Source organism: Falco rusticolus, chromosome 4, assembly GCF_015220075.1.
Source record: "Falco rusticolus isolate bFalRus1 chromosome 4, bFalRus1.pri, whole genome shotgun sequence".
NCBI lineage: Eukaryota > Metazoa > Chordata > Aves > Falconiformes > Falconidae > Falco > Falco rusticolus.
In genome coordinates, this window is record NC_051190.1 from 945,910 (window position 1) to 970,605 (window position 24,696).

General features: G+C 40.3%; 1 protein-coding gene across 12 annotated transcripts in view; it reads left to right on the forward strand.

Annotated features, from left to right (window-relative positions):
• The window catches only part of DOCK3 (dedicator of cytokinesis 3), a 223,814-nt gene that overhangs the window by 195,353 nt on the left and 3,765 nt on the right, over nt 1–24,696 (forward strand). For 6 of the 12 annotated variants that reach the window (XM_037384111.1, XM_037384113.1, XM_037384114.1 and 3 more), the window contains 14 exons: nt 1,473–1,577; nt 5,049–5,190; nt 6,301–6,467; nt 7,016–7,102; nt 7,532–7,711; nt 8,634–8,717; nt 9,972–10,088; nt 11,312–11,433; nt 12,974–13,109; nt 13,669–13,750; nt 15,727–15,879; nt 19,385–19,503; nt 20,461–20,548; nt 24,048–24,170. In XM_037384111.1, the coding sequence (XP_037240008.1) occupies nt 1,473–1,577; nt 5,049–5,190; nt 6,301–6,467; nt 7,016–7,102; nt 7,532–7,711; nt 8,634–8,717; nt 9,972–10,088; nt 11,312–11,433; nt 12,974–13,109; nt 13,669–13,750; nt 15,727–15,879; nt 19,385–19,503; nt 20,461–20,548; nt 24,048–24,170 (1,705 nt within the window). The remainder of the gene's footprint in view (nt 1–1,472; nt 1,578–5,048; nt 5,191–6,300; nt 6,468–7,015; nt 7,103–7,531; nt 7,712–8,633; nt 8,718–9,971; nt 10,089–11,311; nt 11,434–12,973; nt 13,110–13,668; nt 13,751–15,726; nt 15,880–19,384; nt 19,504–20,460; nt 20,549–24,047; nt 24,171–24,696) is intronic. The other 6 variants (XM_037384123.1, XM_037384124.1, XM_037384112.1 and 3 more) reach the window with 5 other exon arrangements.

Genomic DNA, 24,696 nt, shown 5'->3' on the forward strand with positions numbered 1-24,696 from the left:
CGGGGCACGTTTGCAGCATTATGCTTCAGTCACAGAAAGTTGAAGTTCTGGTTGTTATTTAAAAACTTCATGAATGTTAAAATAGCTCAGCTGCTTTTGTCCCCTGGAGTAGCATGTGTATATCCAATTTTACTATTTATGCGATGTGGAAGTATTCTTATACACAGTGGTTTAAATTTTCTTTAAAAGTCAAATTTATTCTGATCTGAAGATACAGGTCTAACTAGGTCTCATGGACTGCACTTCTGAAGAACCTGTTTTCTTCAAAGTGGCCCTGAGGAGAGTAGGGGTGGCCATGGGTTGTGCACTGTGTGTTGTACACATCTAAAATAGGGCAGTGTGAAAAACTGATCCTGGTGTACAGGCAATACCGTATCAGTAAAGTGATCATAAATGATAAGCAAACAAACTTACTGTCATGCATCAAGACTTTATTTCCTAAAATATCAGTAAATTAGTTAATTTTACTGCCTCTTTATTATTTGGATTAATTGGCTGGCAGGTGAAGAGCATCTCAGCTGATCAGTTTAACCAGGTCACTCATCCTTTTGCTCACCTGAGTGTGATGTTTTCTGTTCAGGTTTCCTAAATCTGAACTGTGTTGACCTGAACTCACCTGGATTTCTCCCCACTCTAAAGAATCTTCCTCTATGCCACTCGCATTATTCAGTGCATTCCTTTACTCTTCCTGCAGTGATTTTGAGAGCTTCTCCCGTTTAGAGAAGGAGTTAATATCTGTGCAAACCAAGAACCAAACCTTGATGCAACACTTAAGTCAAAGCTGCTGTCAGGGTTCTCTGCAGTGGAAGCAATGATGTCAGACTGATTCTTCTCATAAAAAAGCTCTTTTCGCTGTAGTGCAGTTCCTGTGAGCATTTCAACTCAGATTCAGTTTGGCAGGAGGTCTTGAAATCCCACTCCTGATGTAAACGCTAGCACAGTGCCACCAAACTAATAATTAGAACTAGAGAAAAGTCCTTTTACTTTTTTCAAATCCCATTTTTCTTCAATGTTAAACCTACTGGTGCACAGAGCTGTTAGAAGATTTAATTTTGTTTCACCCTCTTTCATGCCCCTCAACTCAATTAAAGCAAAACCAACTGAATTGGTAACTTTCCTGACAGTGGTATAGATTTTGAGTTGTAGGAGAGAATAGGACACTGTGAGACAGGCAACATAGATCTTAATCTCAGCTTTGCCATTAATTCTGCAATGCAAAAAAAATTAAAATTTAAAATGAGATACAACAGAAAAATTTCCAAAAAGGTAAAATGATTATGATGATACTGTAGCCTGTCCCACCATGTAGACTGTTTAATTAATAATTTCTATCTTCAACAGAATTTTGGTCTTTTCATAAAAAAACTGTGGGGGCAAAAGAGTAACGTGATATTTTAATGTATCTTGAGAGTCTAATGTTTTAAGTGCAGCTTTAAGGGTTGTTTGATAGCAGCTATCTTTTTTCTCCACAGAAAATGGAAGCTACGTATTATGATAATATCATGGAACAGCAGCGCTTAGAACCTGAATTTTTCAGAGTTGGTTTTTATGGTCGGAAATTCCCATTTTTCCTGCGGGTAAGCCGGAGTTATACAAAATATGACAAAGTGACCAGGCTCAGAGCAGCAGTTAAGGCTTTGTATTTTTGTTGTGGAGATATGATGTCTGCCATTCAGCTTAATTTTTTTATGCCTGCACAAGTGGAAACAGCTTTGGGCCGAACTGAAGGATGTGGTCCATCGGGAATGTTCTTAGGAACAGATCAGAAATTTGACTCATGCCTATGTGTATTTTTGACAATCTGCAGATGCAGCACAAACTGCCTCTATATTAAGCAAAATGCTATATTGCACCAGTGCTGGGTCATTACTGAAATAATTTCCATCACTTTAAATTATCACGCTTTAAAAAGTCTCACATGACAGCAGGATTCTAATACCAGACTGATGACTCTCTTATGCTATCTGCAAGTGAAAATTTCCTCTCTCTTCAACAAAAGCCTCGCAGCTTCTCCAGACCCATCCTCACTTTGAGCTTACTGTCTGCTGGTGTATACAGCATCAGCTGGGTCTGAAATCCATTTAAAAAGTAAAATTATCTTCTTTTCCTAATGAGGAATCAAACTGAAAATGGATATTTATTCACACAATGTCTTGTTGCTAGTTCAGAGCAAGGAAGGAATACAATCTGACAACTGCTGTAACAGCTGTCTGAAAATTGATGGTAGATGCCATCTAGGTTGACAGGACAAGCTAGCCTGAAACGTGCTTTCGGAGACCAGAGGTGCATGTCTTATGTCCTCTTTAGAGAAATGGTTTGACAAGAGGTGGCACCACTCCTGAGTTGTACAGCAAGAAGCTACAAAACACCAAACTGTGTACCATTTTGCAAACTGCACTCTTAAATTTCCCTCTGATTACTAAGTTGTTGGGGGTTTTTTAACTGGCTTTTAAACACTGGTGTTTCATGCCAGTCTTTTAACAGAAACACAGGCAAGGGAAGTAAAGGCAAGCTGGAATTAATAAAGGTGAAAATACCAGTGGATAAAGGGTGGCTTCATGTTGTTCAAAGATGAAGTTAACAGTGCCGTAATGTAGCAGCCTGAATCAGTGTGTAGAACGCACCTGCAGAGGAATCCGAGGAAGTGACAAGTGTTGCGGCATGAAGCAGTAGCTACCCCTTTGTGACAGCCTCCAGAGAAAACTGACAATTTCTTTTTTTATATCTAACAACAGATGCTTCAGAAAATACATGACAACAAAGCAATTATGGCATGTAAGCATTGCTACAGTTGAAGTGTAGTATCAGTGAATCCAGCTTAGCTTATTATATTATGGACCCTACCGGTTTATTGTGGATCCTGCATGGCCTCTGTGTTTAACACCGCACAAGTTTTCAGTGCACAGCACTTACTCCTTGCACAATGGTGTAACGGTATGGATACTTGGCTGGAGACATGAAGAGCGAACACGAGCGTACATAATTATAATCCTTGTTAATTCTGCAATTATATTTGGTAGCAGTACTTCTGATAGCAGATTACTAACGTAGCAATCTCGTTAAAAGTCATCCTCCTCCTTTCTCTCTCTAATGATCCATACAGCATACACGTTGCGGAGCACAGACTAAGCCCATTAGCAAGCACATCAGCATGGATCACACTAAAGAGATTGGAAGCAGTTATTCTAGAGAAGAAGAAGATGTACACGGATTTAAAATTTCCAAATGGACATGGAAGTGTTTTAAACTGATCAAATAACTCCAAGCCCTTTTCTCATTTATTTTTCTGTTGCTGTATAGCCTAAGACAGAAAATAACCACTTCTTTCTGCATCTTTGATTTTGAAGACCCTTTGTCTAGAAGAGTCATTGTTCACATTCCTGTGATCTCTGCATCTATTTCTAGCCATCCTACATAAGTAAATTAAAACTGTCCATGTCTTTCACTTACTAGAAGTTCAAGTAAGGCCTGAGAAGCCATGTTGAGAGATCTTGTGTTGGCATCTGTCTGAAAAGTCCATTAAATTTAGCTTTGAGGTGTTTTCAGGGCATTATTTTTAGAATCACAATAACTTTATTTATAGGCTTACAGTTTTCTGGGTTGCTGCCATCAAAAGCTAAAATAGAAAATGCAGTTAAGTGTCATGAAGAGATTCACCTTTAAACATGGACTCACTCCAAATTTAATAATAGCTGCAAAGTTTGAGCATTACAGACTGAACTGTCAAGATTCATCATACAGTTTTTCTCCCAGTTCATCGGTTGCTGTGACTGATGCATACAGTGTGACATATGTCACAGCTTGAACATGAGGTCTGTTCCATACAGTTGAAATGCAAAGCCAAAGATAACTGCACTCCTTGGCTGTGTTTTATGATGGGGAGGTGCTCCTTTCTCTTTGATTTTGCTACCAGATCAAGAGCTGTGCACCAGAACCTTTTTCCAGAGCATCTAACCAAACATTATTGCACATACTGCGGCTTCTAAATGCAAGATATAGGACAGGGTGAACTGTTCTTGTTTGCTGGGATCCTTTCTTTGTTTTATGAAGGTGAAAAATCTCCCTGTAGTTCTTGTTATTGTTACGAGAATTAAAACCACCAGAATCAGGGAATTTGCCTGCTTTGATTGGTCTTGCATCAGGAGACGTTACCACCGATGAGAACTGTGTTTTGTGGTAAACAGGGTTGAGACACAGGAATACAATCTTGATGACACTGAGGACTTTAGAAATCCTGTATCTGCTGTTCAGAGTTTGAGGTGGCTCAAAAAAGCATCCAAGAACTCTGCACAAGAGGTTTAATGCCTTAAGAGGCATATCTAAATGCAAGCTTTCCATTACTAGCAGAAATGAAATTTTGTTCAAGAGGAAAGTGCTTTTAGGGCTGAAGGGGAATTTGCTAAGTGGCCGCTGAGAATTCTTAGTAAGGCTTTTCCACGTTACTGCGCTATAGACTGGGGAGTTCCTGAAGGACGATCAACATGATCAGAAGTGGATTGTATGGCTGTGACAGTGCAGCAATCATTAATGATTTCTGTGAACAGTTTGTTATGACTTCTCTCTAAGGATAACTGGTAAACTGATAAACATGTATCTCCCTCTGTTCTATGAAATCCTCAGGACTTTTATCCATCTGGTGTGAACTCTTATTTGACAGCAGCTTTCCCAGTGCAGAACAGCCAAGCTGGTGACAGTCTTAAGTTTCGGTTGACATGTTTCAGTACAGTCCATTTAAAAAACAGTCCCTTTTCAGTTGTCTGAGAAGCAATTAAAAGACAGTAGGACTGAATGTTACGTGTGTATGGATCAGAGACATCTTTCTGTTGAGAGATCAGTGGAATAGTCTACTTATAACTTCCTGATGAAATACTTTGTAAAGAAAAAGGAAGAAATAAAATCTATCAGCTGTGTTAAATGCACATTTTACTCTCATATTAGCATTGTCATTTATCTTTGGTTTTGAAGCATTAAAATTTAAAGCGATATAAAAGCTATTAGAATTTAACTTACTTTTAAGGAGACTTAATTTATGCTTGTCCCTCTTGCAGAACAAAGAATATGTGTGTCGGGGCCATGACTACGAGAGGCTGGAAGCCTTCCAGCAGAGGATGTTGAGCGAGTTCCCACAGGCCATTGCAATGCAGCATCCAAACCACCCAGATGACTCCATACTGCAGTGTGATGCCCAGTGTATCCTTCAGTGAAAGGGAACCCTACGATCAGAACTGTAATAGAGCACAAAGGAGGAAGGTATAGAAAAGGTCATCAGCTTGGATCCCTCGGTTCCTGAGTGCCTTAGGTAGGGTAGTTATGGACAAAGCTGTAAACCTGTCTACAGCTGATGCAAAGTGGTTCACTGCACTATGTGTTGTTGGAGGGAACGGTCACTCGTTACTTGGAGTAATGCAGGTCATATCTGATGGGTAAGGGAAATAGCTGTGCTTGGTCACATCCCTGTTTTAACCTTTACCAACGTCATTCTTCTCACTGTTAATATGTACTGTGATTTGATGCAACCAGTACAATGCTATATACATTTAAGGACTGAACCATGTAACGTGTAATGGGTCTGCAGAGACTTTCGGAGATTTGAGTCAGGGGAACACGGCTTGTGTGACATCAGCAAGGATGTTGTGCAGGACTTCAACCGGAAGGACATTGTCAGCACGTGAAGTCTCCTGAAATGGGTTGCTGTTTCTCACTTGTCTTTTAACATGTCCTTTTCACTCTTTGTTACTATAGAACACTGATACTTTCGTAGGCAGAAGGGTTGTTTGTATGTGTATTTTGGTTGGCTTGTTGATGCTTGCAGAGGTCTTGTTTGTAACACTAAGTTTCAACTAGTTCAATTAAACTGGACTGTAAATTGATTAAATTAGGACATTTTTGGTTTGTAGACAAAGCTGAAGTATCTAAGGTGAAATATATCAAAGGGAAATACTGGATATGTAGATACCTAAGTACATCAAGATGAATAAAGTTCCTGCACAAATGAGGCACCTAGTTCTAATTAAAACTAATAGGAACTGGATTTTGCTTGCTGTAGGTATTTTGGATGTCTCACTACATACTCTGTACATCCTCAGGTACCTTCCTTTTCGGTTAACCTGGCTGTGTAGTACTGTAACTCTGTAGACTCCCCTACTAGTTCTATCCTAGTGTTCTGTTGTTTCACTTGCAAGAGTGTTGGAAAACAAAGAGGACGATGACTTTCTGAATTCACCATTCTGTTTCTTCCCAAAGCAGAGAGAGCTTTTCTGTTTGATGTCCTGTGACTTTCTTTGACCATATAATTGACAGATTTACAGATCTATGCAGTGACTCCAATCCCAGACAATATAGATGTGCTGCAAATGGACCGTGTCCCTGATCGCATAAAGAGCTTTTACAGAGTCAACAACATCCGGAAATTCCGCTATGACAGGCCCTTCCACAAAGGCCCAAAGGACAAGGAGAATGAATTTAAGGTAGAAGTAGTGAATAAGCAATGTTAAGTTAATTTCTTCAAGGTGAATACTGTCTTGTTATTTTATGCTGATGTAACCTTTCAAGTAATCCTGAGCTGATGACCAAAGATTACTACAGTAACTCAAATAACAAGTAGCTGTGGAGTCCAGTGGTTAAACACCTGACCTGATTAAAGCATCGTCCAGTTTAAAAGTGACTTATTTTAGTGCCAGGAGAAACGCACTTTGAAGCAAGGATGGGGTTTTTTTTATTTGGCTGGATTTTTTTTTACTGCCATATGTCCACAGTATCTTCTTGGTTCCCATGAGAGAATTGGTGGTCAGCCTCTAAAAATTAATAGAAATGTTGAATGTGTTGCTTTAGAGCATACTGAATTCTGGTTGTGTTGTTCAAGTGACTTACAGCATGACATTCTGCAAAGTAAGTTAATGCTCGGGAGGTTAATATATTATTTTCTGAACTTTTCCCCCTTTGCACCTGTACTAAGAGTACAGATGATGTGATTGTGATTCACTGTGTACCTCACATCCCAAATTACTCTTTGCAGAGCTTGTGGATTGAACGTACCACTCTGACCTTGACTCACAGTCTGCCTGGGATCTCTCGTTGGTTTGAAGTGGAGAGAAGAGAACTGGTAACATTCATAGTTCCTGTAACTGGAGTTTGAAATGATGAGTTACTGAGGACATGGGATAGGCAACTTAAAGCTCCTTTGGCTGAAATCTTGCAGTTTAAAGTGACGGAGTTTAGCAATGACGAAGTATGTCCTTCTTCCACCACTTAGTCTAAATAATTGCTGAATGTAAGCATGGGAATGTAACAGAGTCAAAAGATGGCACAGTGACATTGTTGCCGTGTCTTCAGTAAACAGAAGGAAGTTATCACAACTCGGTGACCTCAAACACAGCATTGCCAACAGGAAAGTTTGTTAATGTAGCTAATTTGTTACAAGCAGTAAAAACTGAGATCACTGAACAATTCTAGAGTATAATTTCATTACAGGGAAGGTAATAAATCTCAGTTAAGTGCCCACGGAATTAAAATATATTTTATTGCCTTTGAGGTTGAAGTAAGTCCTTTGGAAAATGCCATTCAAGTGGTTGAGAACAAAAACCAGGAACTGAGGACACTGATAAGCCAGTACCAGCATAAACAAATGCATGGGAACATTAATCTTCTCAGCATGTGTCTGAATGGAGTGATTGATGCAGCTGTTAATGGGGGAATTGCACGATACCAGGAGGTAAGCCAGGCTCTGCTTCTGAATTTAGTGTCACCTTTTTTCAATTTTGTTTCCATTTCTGTTTCAGAGAAAGTATGACTTAATAAGATAAGGCATTTTCATGTACATTATCTAAATATGAGGTTAAAAATCCTGCTTGGTTATTCTGCATCAGTGCTTGCATAGCAGCATGTCAACAGGAGGATCCAAAGGTGGAGCTGGATATTGTGTTGAAGTAGGTATGCCTGGCAGTGGGGTTTTTCAAGAACGAAACTTGGCAGGTAAAAAGAGTGAAGCAGATTTTTTTTTTTGTGCTGCTTACATTATAAATCCATTTTGCAATAGAGGCAGTGGGACTCATGGTAGTTGAGACTGATTGGGCCTGTAATCAGGAAAAGCCACTAATCTGTGCGACTCAACCATTATTTTTGTTAGCGTAATCTCAGATTCACTGTAACCTTAAAATTATCTTATATGCGGTATGTTTATCTGGCATAATCTTTGGCAAACTGTTACTTAAAACTCTGCATTGCAAAAGGTAAGTCTAGGGTGAAAAATGGCAGCAGCAGTCCAGGAGCGTGGGACACGTCTTCCCTACAGAGCCACAAAGAGAACGCTTTTCATGCTTTACATCAGTTACCACTTTACTCAATTTAACTTTAGGCAGTTATGTGAAGGAAACTCTAACATTTAAATAACTGGATGATACAAGGCTTAGTGGTATTGCTTATCACATGGGGAAACTTGGTCAGATTCATGATTCAACAGAATCATCTAGGTTGCAAAAATTGTCTTCTAGCTTTAGCTGGATCCCAGAGTGTTAAAAGCTATAAAGCTGAACAGCTGCTGTTAGCTTTATATGTTTAGTTTTTCTAAGCTTTTTGGATGACAAAGTATCTTCCAGTAAGCAGAAGACTTTTTTTTTTTTTTTTTTTCCCCACAGGCCTTTTTTGATAAAGATTATATCACAAAGCACCCTGGAGATGCAGAGAAGATCACACAGCTCAAGGAACTCATGCAGGAACAGGTACCATTTTTCAGATGCAAAAGAACATTGCTACAGTGTCTCAATTCATCAGCAGTCAGTGTAAACATATCAGATCCCATTGATTCATTCAGAAGCAATGAGTTTTAGTACATTTAAACAAAAAAGAGGGGGAAGATGGCCAAGGAGTTTATGAACAAGCTATTCACCTTATGGGATGTGAGGTGAAGCTCTGCTAAAAGTACATGAATTTCGTTTTCTCCATTTATTATGCAGTAGACATCTTGCCATGTTTCAAGCCTGCCATTCATTTTTGGCATTTTGAATTATGTCTTCCCAGTAAATTTCAAAGATAATCAGAGACAGGACAGATCAGGCTTGATCTGTCTGGCAGAGGCACATAGGAAAACTTGATGCCTATTTGTATTATCTGCAGTTTTGTTTTCCCTTAGTGTCTCCATCAAACATCTTGTAGATAAAGCTAGCTAGATGCTCTGATGGGAGTGAAATCAGAAAATCACATCCCTCTTAACTAAAAGTTTGGCAAAGATATACCCATTAAACAATGTGTCCAAGTCTGAACAGAGCGACTAGGCCCGTTTCTTCAACAAATCACTTAACTCCATTTCCAGTTTCCCATCTGTAAAATAAAGATAATGCTTATCTCCCTTCAGTCCTCAAGAGAATGTTTGAAGATTAATTAGGTATTGTTTGTACAGACTTTAGATCATGTAGGGAATCATATACATCTTAAGCCTGCTGTCATTACTATTTTCTTTCATCTGGGAGCTTATATAATGTCATTCAATCACTAATACTATGTGTTTGACATTTGAAAAAGTGACCTTTAAAAATAAATAATGAGCAACAGAAAGAGTTGCATGCCACACTGCCACTGTTCAGCTCAATTATCAGAAACTCCTTTTAGAAATCTCTGTGGGCAACTTTGACCCCTTCTCTGACACCGGGTGGAAGGAATTTTCCTTGTCACGATGCATTATCTGTGTGAGGACATAATGCTGTTCACTCTGGAGAGAGAATCAATCTGGGAATTTTTTACTGTTATCTCTTAAAAGTAATCCAACATGACATAAATGTAGTTGTCTCACCCTTAAAGTACTTGTTGAAGTAATTTGCACTTGCCAGGTCTCCTAGGCTTGCTTAGTTATCAGCTCTCTCACAAATGAACAGTGGCATATTTTACAGTACTTCCTCGCACATGGACAGAACTGTGGGACAGGCTTCTCTTAGGCACGATTTATTTGGTTTTGTGATGCTATGTTTTCTTTTTAACAGGTACATGTCTTAGGAGTGGGTCTGGCAGTCCATGAGAAATTTGTACACCCAGAAATGCGTCCCCTGCATAAGAAGCTCATTGACCAGTTCCAGATGATGCGATCCAGTCTGTACCATGTAAGCTGACAAGTCATTTTTCCCGTTTTGAATTATTCACAGTTATCACTAAACTTTTATGAGTTGCAGTAAGGTTCACAAAAGAACTGGGCTGATACAGCATTGGTTGAACCTACTGGATTGCCAAATTATCAGAAGAAGTATTGATTTCTGTGCAAGAAGGAAGTCCTACTAAGTATGTTAACTTGGCTTTTAATTTAAACTAGAACTGTTAATATCTGTATGTTCTTTGTTGTACCACAAAACAATCGCAAAGCTTAATTTTCTGTTACTGTCTTACATAGCAGAAAATTATGTAAAAGAGGGGAAGAAAGATTAACAGAAACTGCTAGATAGCTCTTCGAAAGAACTGCCATAATTTGGAGTAGCATGACATGGATTAGGCCCTCCAGAAGTGGTTTTATACAGACAGCAACAGAAATTCCTGTTGGCTGCATCAGGCATCCAACTGGTGATCAGAACATGCACTATTATGGGTCTCTGGTTCCTATCTAGTCACCAGAACTGCCTCCAGAGCGTGGTTCACACCACTTGGTATATACCAGCAGTACAAATACCATCCTCTAGTAATGACACCTTTCATTCTACGTGCTCTGCTGTGGTATTCCCAGGCAACTATACTTGAGATAACTTTGCCAGCTGGGTCTCAGAAATTTGCAGAAAGTAGACACTCTCTTGAACATTATCACAAACAAACCAAAGGATATCTTTCTATAATGTAAAAGAATTATTTGAAATATGTGTGTTAGCACTTTACTTTCCAACTGGAGTACGTATTTTCTAAGGTAGCTTCTAACTTGAAGGCTTTTCCCCTCCATTCCTAGGAATGAACACTATGCAAGGATGGCCAAAAATAACAGCACCAGAATTTTAAAATCCTGCCTTTCTCTTGCAAAGCAGATGAGATCTGTACAGGTTGAAGTAGCCAGTTTAAGTTTGCTACCTTTCTTGAGAGTTTGGACAAGATCTGTACTTCTGAGTCCACTTTTTTCTTTTTGAAAAATGTAGGTGGCTTAATTTGGGCCACACTATGCCTCTATCTTCCTCCCGAATTCCTGAAATTGGAAATCAACAGAGTGTAAAGCACTGAAGCTGTTTATCCTGTGGAAATGCAGGATAACTGAGGAAAACTGTAGAGAACATAGAAACAGATCAGGACTCCCACAAGATGAAAAGCTGTAGTTTTCCATGGCCAATTTCGCTAAAGTAAGTTTCCTTTGCAGGAATTACCTGGTTTGGATAAGCTGAGTCCAGCCTGTTCTGGCACTAGTACACCACGCAGCAATGTCTTGGTGTCACATGGACCTATGAGCCCAGAGAGCATAAAGCTGGTGCATCGACACAGGTACCCCCTTGGTTTTTTTCTCCTACTGAAATACCTAGGATCTCTGCACACTGTTGCACTATGATTTGAGGATCTAAGCGAGCAGGATGAGTTTTGGCAGAAGTGCCTCTCATCTTCATTCAGTGTGAATTATTGAAGTTTGAGGACTGCAATCAAAAAGTTGAGAAATCCAATTTGCAGCAAATGCTGAACACCTCCAGCTGTTACTCCATCACTTTACTTATTGTAGAAGCAGAAACACACATCTGCCACGCGGATCCCCCGATTCAATCTGACTTTGGAGGTTCCAACTTCTCCTACTTCTGTTATGCAGACAGCAAAAAAATGGGTCCTTCTACCATAAAAGGAAAATTATACTGCTTTTTTTAGAAGCCAACTCAGTATGTACCCATTTCTAAGGATCAAAAAAGGTTCACATCATTGTTTTTATCAGAACCCCAATATAAGAAAGGCTGCCAAGTTGTTTTGATCAGAATACCAAGAAGTAGCTCAGCCTTCACAGAAACATCTGAAAGTGTGGGTGCTTATTCAAACTGAATACCCATCTACAAAACCTGAGATGATTGAGGGTAAAAATTTGGGTTATCAGAGCAAAACAGTGCCTATTTTGCCTATTTTGAAAATGTATATATCTGTGCCAGTTCGAAAAAGTGACAGGAATGTCACTGAAGTTAGGAAATATCAATTGTTCTTCCATGGTTTTTTCTCTTGGTGGGTCTATATAGCTTAGCTGTTCGTAAAGGCTGGCATGAAAAGCTGTGGCAACTTACTCCTGAGTACACGAATCCAGGATGGTGCCATTCTTTCTACTATTTAGAGTAGCTCTTACACCACTTTAGCAGCTTAGCAGTTGACAATTGGTGCCTAGGTGATAAAATGTTTTGCCTCAGAATTCCTCACTTTTTAAAGCCTTTTTTTAGTTCTTAGGGCAAACTAGGGACGTTCTGCAGTGTACAAAGTAAGTATTTGTGTATGTGAATTCAGAACGACAAAAAATGAAATGAGTGAGATCAGGGTGCAGCCTGCACGCCAACTGGCATGTATTAATTTACTGTCAGCTGCTAAGTTGCCTTCAACTGTAATGGTGAGGCCCCACAGATGAAATAAGGAAAACTGTTGGACCTGTGGGTCTTGTGCTTGGCTTCCTTTGGAATGTTTTTTTAAGGTACTCCCACTCATTGTACTTCAGCATTAGAAATGAGGGTGGTTTCAGAATAGTCTTTTTATAAACAAAATAAATATGCACCCAGCATCATGACGTGATGTTAACCTAGTTTTGGATTCTGAAATTCTGCATCCTACATTCTATGCTGTCTTACATGTAACCTTATTGTCACTTCTTTCATACATGAAGCTCGCACATATGGATTTGTTTAAGCTTACTGGGCCTGATTTTACAAAAGTGTTTGACATCTAGAGGTGACCTAAAGCAGTAGGTAACTGTAGGTACTTACTAGCTTGGAAAAAATCAGACTTCACAAATGGAAACACAGGTTCAAAAAATAATAATGCCCTTGTTCTGTCTCTGTTTTCATTCTAGCCCGCTGAACTTGCTTGGTTCAGTCCGACACTCGTCATCCTCTCTGTCATCCCACACCTCGAGTGAAACAGGGAACCTGGTTATCCTAACAGACAGTTCCGTGGGAGAGACGCCTGAGGATATGTACCACATGCAGGTACCTCCAGCACAGCCAGGAGTGCTTGTTAGAAACAGCACTGCATGTGCTCTGGAGGGTTATGCTCAGGAGTATGCTGCACCTGTGCACAGGCTTGGATCTGTCCTGTGATACTTCCTCAAAGAAATGAACAGGTAGAATCTAACACTGTTCAAGAAAGATGATGGAGTTACTCAGCTAGGTTTACTTTGGGAAGGAATCTTCTGCTTTGGTACAGTGACAGTTGACACTGTGGCCAAGATCACACTGCTGCTTTCAGAAAGTGAGATTTTAGTCGGCATGCTTTTTATCTGACCAGTTCAACATCTGCGGTTAGTATTGCTCATGGTTTGGGCAGGGGGTGAGATGGGTCCTGCAGTCCTGACTGCAGATCAGTAGTGGCCTGCACTGAAGCTTTTTACTAGACAGAGGCTACACCAGGAGATCTGAGACAGGTCAGTATCTAATGCACCGATCCGCTCAGCGCTCTCTTCGATTTCTCTGCCTCTCACAGCTTGTTTACTCTAACCTCAGGTACCAAGGCTTAGTCACCAATGTCTCTGTTTTATCCTCGTCCCAGGCTAGCCCTTCCACCTCAAGCCTGAGCTCTACTCACTCGGCACCGTCCCAGATGATTAACTCTGCCCCTTCCAGTGCTCGAGGTAAGAATGGACGGACCCAAATGAAGGGTTACCTGGACCTGCAGGCATCCCCCTAAACCTGGCAACCTTGCTGACTTACTGGTGAAAAACCACCGACACTGAAATACACCACTGTTTCTCCTTTGGAGCTGTAAATGCCCCTCCAAAAATTATTTCTTAAAAAAATGGTTTTCATTCTCCAGAGATGGATTTAATAGGGGTTTTTTTCAGTAGTGTTTGGAATGGCTCTCTTGACACATGCTCGTTTCAGGCAGTTGAATTTCATAATGATTTCCATTGTTCTTTCACAAAACCGTGGCAGGCAATCTAGAGGAAAACAAGAATAGTCTTTGGTACAGTATTTAGAAATCATGAAGACAAAGGCAAAAAAAATCATTTTACTTGTTTACTGAAATTATGGCACAAAAAAGAACTTGAGGCAGTTTAGCAGAAATGTATGTATACAACAGCATATATATACAATGAATGCTGAAAGATAAGAACTTTAAGGACTGGTGTTAAAGAAGGGTTTCCCTGCTGGGATGTTCTTGAAGAAAGGAAAAATGTCAAAACAGACCCTATGGGGTACTCATATTGCCTTTGCTGTTACAGTAGCTGGTCTTGGTACTGCTAATCGTTTTCCTCCCAAGCCTCAGAGCTGAAGCAAAACTACTCTGTGCAATCTGCTGACTTTGGTAACTGATATTCAAGTTCGGTTTTTTTCCCTCTCATTTTGAATTCTCAGTTGCAGGTTTACAAATTTCTACACCTCTTTTCACAGGCGTCTGAAGAAGGTATCTGGGATGCAGTCAGAGATACAGGCTGATATTTAAATCTTACTCCTTTTTCCCATACAGGGGAACTGTACATCTCCTTATGGACAGAGCATACACAGAAGGGCCTCTTCTCTTGGGCCAGCTTGGGGCTTTTTTGCTCAATCTTGCAGTAAAATCTTAATTGACTGGCTGTTGTTATGACACAGATGCATCAAAGTGATTTAATTGAAGGATGAAATGGAGTAGGAAGGTGAGACATGGCCATCTCCAAATAAAGGCAAATAGCTTCACTAATTACCAAAGGCTGGAAGGAAAGTAATGACAATAGTAAAGTAACCAGATGAAACTGGCATAACAGGAAAGAGAGGGTGGAACTGAGTACAGGGTTGTCATGTCAGGAAGACATCCCTAAATAGATGTGCCTCAGCTGGCACGCAAGGTCTGAATCTTTTGGGGGATCTGAGGGGTTTTGGTGATCAGTGTTTCAGGCTCTTTTCCACTTTAAAAGTCCAGTGCTCACAGTGACAGGCTGTGATGGTCTTTCTGAGCTTGATGACTTCACAGCATCACCAACTTCCTTCTTTACTGTATTCTTCGCTGTTGCTTAGAAACCAGTGATGAATGCTACAAAGGGTATGGTGCTGATGGATGAGCCAACAGCACCTCCCAGAGATGAGAACTAGACAGTGTAAATGACCGCAGATGAGGAAACAGTAAGAGAAAATTCTGAAAAGTACTTCAATATATGTATCTGGTTTATTCTTCATTCTTACTAACATGTTTTGACAGCCTGTGACACAATTTCTTCTCTGCTAGTTTTGTTCACTTTTGAGTTAGGTGAGCACAGCATTCAGACATTACCCATTGATTACAGGATTTCACTTCTAGTAAAGTCCCAGATGCTCTCTGTGTTTCACAGCGTGCAAGTCACTATTCTGGTTATTATGACACCGCTGTCTGGAATGGAGTTGTTTGTAACAAGAAAAAGCCCTTACACTTAAGTTCCACTGTGGTAATGCAGCTTTGGTTTTCTCCTTGGTGATTTTTCCTTTCGTTTTGTTTTTTAATTGGGTGAATTTGATGCTTGTGAAAATGAGAGACCAGTATCACTGGCTGGAGCAAGGTACTTCACAAACATTACATGTGCAGCTCTGCCAATGCACCTCTATCCTTTTTTTTACCTTTTTTTTTTGGTATTTATTTATATTCTTTTTAATTTAGTGCTGGTGAAAGGTGCTGGATTGACAACACTGGAGGCTGAAGCCCTCTATTTATCCACAGAACAGATACAGCATGGGCGGCAGCCGTGCAAGCTTCCCCACGCTGCCCCCACCAATGTGCCTCATCTCTGTCCTGGAGGGACCACCTCTAGAGGTGAGAGGATAGTTCAGTCGCCATGACCCATCCAAACCTTGGCCTTTCTGCTGAGACTGCCAACAAAGCTACGATAGTCACGATGCTGCAGTTAACCACTTCTAAGATGGGAAGTATACGAAGGCCAACAATTCATTTTGTAAAGGCCACCTAAATTTACCAACTTAGCATCTTTGTCACCTGTGGCTTTAAACCTGAGCACGTTTATCTAGAATTTCTAGGATTTTGTCAGATCTTTAAATGCTCCTCTCGTTGATTCAAACAACGTAGAGGTGAAAAACCACTATCCCATTATCCAGATACTTGTACCACCTGCTCTGTTTAACTGCAGAGCTCTTTCTGGAGCTTAGCTACTAGCACTGTTCTGAAGAAAGGGGTATCCTTATAATTAGTTCCATTTGTGACCAAAGGAAGCCATGGCCATTTGTATCCAGCAGGAATTTAAATCATACCAAAAATGACCCTTTCATTGGTGTTTAAAACAGCAACACAGAGAAATTATTTGGCTTGTCCAAAGAAAATAATAAAGCCATTAATCCAAAAAAATTTTAAAGGATAGTCAACAAGACAGTAGATTAATGATTTCATTATATCACTGAACAACAGATTAAAGCAGCAAACCTCACACTAGTTCTAATATGCACAAGTTAGAACAAAAATCTTAAATAGAATTGTAATCAGAATACAGGAAGAATTTTCTAATTCTGTGCTAAGGACAAAGACATTACTAGTTACTCTGTTTTTCAGATTAACAACTATGTATCTTTCAGTTTTCACCTGGCTTTTGACCCTTGTGTAGCTTCTTCCCTGTCAAGAAAGTAACAGTGTTGTTGTATGGAGGATCAGTGAGAGCTTCAGAGTGTGTCTTGGCTCCATCTGAGGTGACTCAAGGGGCACTGCTCTAACCTTACTGGAGTGAAATGATTATGTAAGCCAGCGTTCATTAAGCAGAAATTGTAATGCACAAAGGCCTGGAAAATGCCAGGAGTGGGTTAGGCTTTTGTCAGTAATTTTATTTAAAATATGGCTGGGGCTCCTCCAATGCACTCTAAAAGCAACTCCCACTTGGCACGTAGTGACTCACCTCTTCAGGCACCCTGCTGCTTCCTTAACACAGCCCCCTTTTTAAGGTGTAGAAAATGAGTCCTGGTGTCTTACTCAGCACTTTGCAAGGACCCATATACTTACATTAAAAATTCCCTTCTTAAAGCACAAAAGTTAGGATTTGGTGCAGGAGCGAACTGTTTTCATAACAGTAATAAAAATAATGAATCAGGAGAAAACATTCACAGAGTTTGGACTCTAATTACATAAACCTAAAACTAATACTTGTTAGAAGTGGATTAATATTTTCATAATTAAAAAACTACCTCTGGCTTCAGCATAGGTTTTCCTTTCTCATTAATAGTATGTTCAGTGCTGCACACATCAAGTGTACCAAGCTACAAGCTAAAAGAATAAGCCCTGACACATGCTGCAGCATTTTATATGGCCACTGGCTGCTCTGGAAGCTTTTAAAAGCTGCTTTTTTTTCACTTTTGTTTTTTAAGTTTTGCCAGTCCCTGAAAGAAACCATGATGATTGTGTGCTATCTGTCCAAAGAAGCAGGCCTGATTATTAATCAAAGCTTCAGTTATAGCCACTCCTCTTGCGCCCCACAATTCAGAAGTATCAGTACTTAATTTTGTTTGCAGACTGGATACTTGGCATAATCTGTTACAATCTTTATAGCTATAGTTACTCACAAATTTAGGGTACCAAACAGCAGAGCTGTTTTGTAAACTAGACTCTGCCACCATATTTAGCACGTGTGGGATTTTTCAGGTCATGCAGTGCAAGGTCTGTGGAAGCTATAATCCCATATAAAATGATGGCAGATAGAGGTGGTTTGCATCTTGGATATAAAAGAACAAGGATGACAAGATAAATAAAAGGGGAAAGTTTACAGTGTAGGTTGTGCTGTGATGTAGTTCTGGGCACACCTAAAAGTTCAGCATCCTTACATCTGTCATGCAGAAACAGGACTATCTGTGAAGTGCGAGGAAGAGACTCAGCATAAAGCGTTAACACTGTGTTTTCCAAGCTGATGTTGTACATAAGAGCAAATAATGTTGTCTAATAATGTTTCCATTCTATGTCTGGGGAGAAAATGAGTTCGGAACTAGAATGCAGATACTCTGCAGCTGTTCATGTTGGGGTGGGGGTGTAGATTAATCTGGGATCTGCCACCCCTGATGGAATTGTTGCAGTCGTAGGACCTTATCTTGCATTCTGCTGGACACATTGTTCCTTCCACTGTGTGCTGAATATCAGTCCCAAAAACTGCATGTTTGCTTTTGCTGGGGTAAAAGCTGCATTAACCAGCACCAATGCCTTTGCTCATATGTTGGAGTGCTGTCCAGGTAATGTGTGTGGTTGTGGAAAGTTTGCAAAAGGGGGCATGTATTCCCCAAAAGCCGGCATGGCTCTGTAATGCGCTGTCTGCTGCCATCTGTTAAGTGCGTGTTTGTGACGCAATGAAATAATCAGTGCAAATTAAAGCTCACTCCAGCAGCTTCAGAACATCAATTCCTGCCTAATACCGTGCATCCCAAGGGATGTGTGTATCAGTAGTCTCAGACTTTAGGAAGCCACTAACGAGAATCATTCTTCTGGCAAATCCATTGTCAGCTGGTGCATCTCAGAAGGCATACTGTAACATGGCACTCACCTTGAAGGACATGAGTCCAAGTAACTCCACAAGCCAGGAAGCTGTTTACACGACCCTAAGAACTTAAATGACAGCTACACAGATAACACATAGTTAAGCACACTCCTACTATGTAAGTAAGCATTGGTAAACATCCTGTTGTCATAAAATGGCTCAGTCTACCAACATGCTCAGTAGTAATCGTATGTTGCCCAGTGGCACTATAAGCAAAGTGCCACCCATGGTAATAGAAAATTCTGTTTATTATTGGGTTTTGTTTTGCTTTAACAAAAAGGAAGCTATCAGCAGCTAAATGGCAACACCTCAGACTATCTCCACCAGAACTGAGGAATGAAGTGGCTTCCCGTAACTTCCTGCTTTAACTGAATGGTGTATCTCAAGCTTCTACCCTTCCTTCCACGTTCAGTCTTAAAATGCTCCATTTTATGGCATTTCTATATAGTTTATGGGGTAAGGAAGCATCAGGCACTCTACAGCACAGCCGCAACTGATCCCACACAGATGCCCATTTTTTTTTTAAGAGGAGGTACTTTGCAACATACAACTAGGGACCCACACATCTTATATACCTTACATGGTATGTCCTTAATTGTATATAACAAGCCAGTTCTTACTTCATCCTCGTGCTATGCACCCCACCAACAGTTAGCTGCTTAGTGGGCTCGGCACCATGTTTTCTTGAGTCCTGTAAGATCATCCGTCTGACCAAATTGCAAAGGTGGACTATCTCACTGGGCATGCGAAGACATGGCTGTTGTTTGTCACGTGTACGTGATTATTCTCACTTGTTTACAGGCTCTCCCTCTCTACCAGATAAGTATCGCCACTCTCGGGAGATGATGATGTTGCTGCCAGCCCATCGGGACCGACCTAGCAGCGCCATGTATCCCACAGCTATCATGGAAAATGGACAGGTAGCAGTTCTGATTTCTTTTATGTCGGTTCGACCACCTGAAACTTGATTTTTACCATTTCTGACCACCTTCAAGCTTCCCTTTTTATTATTTGAAAGCACAACAACTTACTTTACTTAACATTGCAGAACTTTTCATATTTACCACCACCTTGAGCCACCCACTTTGGTAGTCAAGTGATGCAATTTGTGGTAACTGTTAAAACTGCAGATAGGCTCTGTGAAAATGGACTCTTCTTACTTCCCAGCTGTATCCTATGAATGCTGGTCCAGTGCAAACAGTCATATTATTGTATTAATTCATTTTTCTGGAACCATGGCCGTCCTGCAGTCTAGCCTCAAAGCTGATTCTAAATAGCTTTATGATGATTCCCAGCGGTATCAAAAAGCCCAACAGGCTGAAACAATATACTGATACAGGGTCTCCAAACATGCTGAGCCTGTAGGTCCTACTTTCTCTGGACAAACTGAAAAATTCAGAGTGTGCCTCTGTGTAAGCATTTTAATCTGGCCCTGGCATGCACTTTTGAAGGGAATCTCCTAATCATGCCTGCTTACCGCACTTCCATTCACAACAGAGAACTGTCTCCGAGCATGCAAACTCAATTCTTTCAAATGAAACCACGGCAGAAGGCAAGCTCCAGAAAGGCACGTGATGCACGTAAGCTGATTATGGGCACAAGGCCACCCTAGACCTAGTTTGAAGTAAGTCCTCCAGAGAACACAAGCAGCATGAATTGCGGGTCCTCAGCACTGTTCCACTCCAGAGATCCACTAGTATTGCACTGCTGTACTTGCTAATGTAGACACAGCCTAAGGTTCCCGTGAACTTTTCAGTTTAGAAACTTTCTTTGCTTTAAAAAAGCGAACAGAAAGCCCCAGGGTTCTGTACCAGCTAACCTGTAATTTTTTTACTATTTTTTTTTTACATTTCTTTGCTAAATTTCTTCTCCCTTAGCCACCAAACTTCCAGCGCGCCTTGATCCAGCAAATGATTGGACCATGCAAACCCTGCAGTGATCCCAACCTGTCTGTGGCTGAGAAAGGTACTCTTTTTTTTCCTCGTCAGCATGCATGCTTTCTAAAATACTATTATGCTGGTCATGCTACAGCAAGTAACGAATGGGCTTCTATATGTTTCCTGGCAGAGTACATTCTCTCACATTTTAGTTTAAGTAAACAATTTAATTAACTGGGCTTTCTTCCAACCTATAGTCATTTCACATCATTCACAGAAGGGTGGAGTTGCACAAACCTCTTTATTTCAGAAAGCCTTCCAAGTTTAGCATTCTGTTATTGAAACAAATCCTGCAGCCTTTATCAAGCAAAACTTCCAAAGCAGCAAATGAGAAGTTATCTGAAAGAAGAGTGCAAGATTTGGACTATATTTTTAAATAATGAGATAAATACTTCTTTTAATATGCATTTATTGTTCAAAATATTAACATTTCTTGTAATCCCTCTCTAAGGTAGCTTAATATTTACATTTATCATTAGGAATGTATGCTTTTTTAACTCATTGCTTTGAAAAAAATAGGCAGAGCCCTTGCAGAAAAACACATGAAAGAAGACACAGTTTGTTTGGTGTAACAGAAAAGGAGGAGCTTGCGAAAGGGGGTGCCATGGACAAAGCGATGGGCTCAAAAATTTATCTGAAAGGCAGCATTCTGAAAAAGCAGAAGAGGACAAAATTCATGAGTCAAAATCTGAAACAAGGAGGCTGCCTAAGCAAGCAACAGTCACACATACGGCTGGGAAAAATGGTATCTTAAAAGATTTTTAAGGCCAGGAAAGACCAGCACAACTCTTTAGTCTGACCTATATAATGCGCTCCATTAGACTTTTATATCAGTATTTTTGTTTCAGTAACTGTGCCTGAACCAAATTATCTTTTTGAAAAAAATCTGAATTTTATTTTAGAATTTTTAATCAGAGTCCACTGCTTTAACAATGTGACAGCCTTATGGAGCGGTCCAGACTGAAACCAAAGGCCAGCATACAGTTCTGAATAAATGGCAGAATGATTACTTGATGACAATAATGAATGATGACAACGGAGAGTTAAGATTAGGGGGCAAGAGATTAAGAGCTCCATCTTATCTGTGTTAGGTTGAACTGAACATATGACAGAGGTGGTGAGATCTTTATACTGGACAGGAGAAAGATCTGGAAATGGAAGGCAGAGAAATATTTATTACCTGTCTAGGAAAAATACTTTAATTTGTATTTGTGGGCAATATTATGCAAGAGCGTAGCATACAGAGCAAAGAGAATGGGATCAAAGACAGAATCCCCTCCAGATGCCCAAAGAAGCCAGGAAAGACACAGAAGATGTTCAGTAATTGTTCTTACAGGATGGTGTGATGGGAATCCCAGCTTTTCAGCCAGGTTGGTAGCATAAATGCAGTTACAGGCATTTTTTGCAGCCCTTGAACCCTCATCATTCTTTTTAAGCTGGGATGCCATCTGCCTTGGGTTTTGTTAACAGTTATGCCCTGTGAATTTACCCACCCCCTTCCCTGCTGTGTCAGAAGCTCTGCCCAGTAATTCTCATTGACAGCAGGGTGACATCAGTCGCCCAGAGCAGAATGGTTCAAATGCAGCTTCCCTGCCTTACTAATTAAACTTGGCCACTGAGCCACTAAACACTGTTATGAAAAGAGAGATGGGCTAGGACAGAGCACTAGGACCTCCCTGGTTAGATTCCTCCCTGAAGCGTTTTGGATAAAATGCTGGTTTTAACAGGCAGCAGCCACTCTCCAAAACCATCTGACCTTAGAATGATTTCCAGCGCTTCTAAACACTCAAAAGGCCATGAATGAGGGAACATTAATAAAGTATAAATGGATTACGCACTGGGGTAGCATGTTCTCTTCTTCACATTCTTCTACTGCACCTCAGTGCTCAAATAATAAAAAAACAAAATTACAACCAAAAAAAAGCCAAACAAAACCCCACCAACAACTGAAAAAAACAGAACCAAACAAGTACAACAGTCATTTTACAGGCCCAGCAAGTCACGTTTTGTTCTGTCCTTTTCACTTGACGCTGGTATACTGCAGGAGAGAGTAGCATAGCTGGCATTGTTTGCATCTTGCCCCTCTGTTTAAGCCTTCTGACACTAAGAGTAGTGCAAATTAGAGCACTCTGGCATGTGTACAGGAACACTCGGAAAATTCATCTGAAGCCACATTACTTGTGTTGAAATGTAGCCCTTGGTTTGTACCTGTTCGTGTCAGGATTTTTAGTGTCTTCTCAGTATGCCTTTCTCAAGCTGAAGGTCTCTCTAAAAACATTTACTTCTATATTTTTATGGGCTTTGTTCTGTCTTATGAAGCTGTCACTTTGTGATGTTTTTTTACTTTAGGGAATTTTAGGTCTTGGGGAGCCTGTGTTCATGCTAACTCATGAACTAAAGAGAAAAAAAACAAGCAAACCTTTCAAAGTCATTTTAGGGAAGAAACATCAAAAATGGCTACAGGCATTTTAATTAAGGAGAAATCCTCTTCAGATGTCAAACTCTATGTTTATTTCTCCAGGCTTCCATTTTCCAAACTGAAGATGGAAAAAAGCTATTTTTATCTCAGTTTTCTTTGGTAGGCTCACTGAATTACTTTGTTTGCCTTCTCCCTTTTCTTTGCTAATCTGAAGAAATAGCTTATTTGTTTTTAAATAAACATACAATTATTGCATGTCTGTCTTCTCAGAATAAATAGTCTTCCAGTTTGTTTGGAAGGAGGGAAGGTGCATTTTAATAATGTTTAAGGCTGACAGAATTCTCAAGATCCTGAAAAACTTTCATGTTAGAAAGAAGCAGGGTTTATTTCTACCAAAAAAATAATTCATTAAGATCATACTCAATATGCGTTATATGAGGAAAACCTTCCTCTCTCTATACTGCCTTATACACAAAGACTTGATCTCTTCAGGTGACTTTGTAATACAAGGAACCCAAACTGCTATCTTTAAATATTTTTTTGATCAAAATTCTTGATCAACTCTGTAGCTTAGTAAATCAGGGCTTTAATGTCATATCTCTTCTCTAACAGATTGAGGTGTCACCTCCCTCATGTCCATCGTTCAGTCTTCACTTAGCTGCTCTAGTGCAGCAACACCACACGTTCCCTTCTGCATCGTTTAATACAAAGCAGAACAGCTTACAACTGAGATCCAGCTGCCATTCTATCAGTGAGATTTCATTTCTACTTACTCACTGGTTTGCAAAAAACAAAAAAAAAACCCAAAAAAAAAAACCACCACCTGAAACAAACAACAAAAACACTTTGCTAAATGAGCCGAGGGGGCCATGGAAGGGAGATGGGCAGACTAACACTACGCTCACCTAACTCTTGCTTCCTTAACAAAGCAACCGATAAACCTAACACGCTGTAGACTAGACAATGTCTTTGTATGCCTTCAAACCTACCCTTCACCAAGTCCCTGCAATCGGTCTCTTTACTGCTAAAGAGCACACCAGAAAGCCAGTCGTTCTGGCCCCACAAACTCCCTCTTGTTACCCAAGTTAAATCTGTTTCAATCCTTCAGCTGTGCCAGCAGCGCCCAGTAGCTGGAGCCTAGACAGCGGAACCAGAGAGGCCCTGCCATTCCTGTCTGCCCATGCTGGGAGCATCTTGGCCCCACCAGTGCCTCCCCGAAGCCTGCCCCATGGTAAGGAAATGCCCAGTAGGCCTGCTGCAGAACGCCTGCAGTCATGCAGAGGTAAATCTAGACCCCCTGAAAGCTGACCTTAGCCTTTTCCCCGCCTCTATAAAAAAAATCATCAACAAAACCTGAAGTCTTTCCTGGTCTGCTAGGTTAGCACTGGATAAAGTTTTCTTTTTCTTTTTCTTTTTTCCCCCAAAAATCTTAGATTTTTTTGCGGTCCTTATAGTAATATGGACTTGGGCGTATTTTGGGACTACAATTAGATGTGTGAGTGTTGAAGCTTGGCCTGGCTTCTTGCCAATGACCATCTTCAGTGGTAATGTAAGGTTACAAACCTATTAAATGAAACTTCAAATGTTTGTTGTTTATGAGCCTGTTGCCTTGCCATGAGATCCTTGATAACAGGGGCAGATGGAAATCTGTCACCGCACTTACCTTCTTGTTAGCATTTTGTGTGTGTGACAGATGCACTCCACAGTATCTTATGAGAAAGGAAGCCCTCTGTCAGAGTGGAGTTACCAGCATTTGG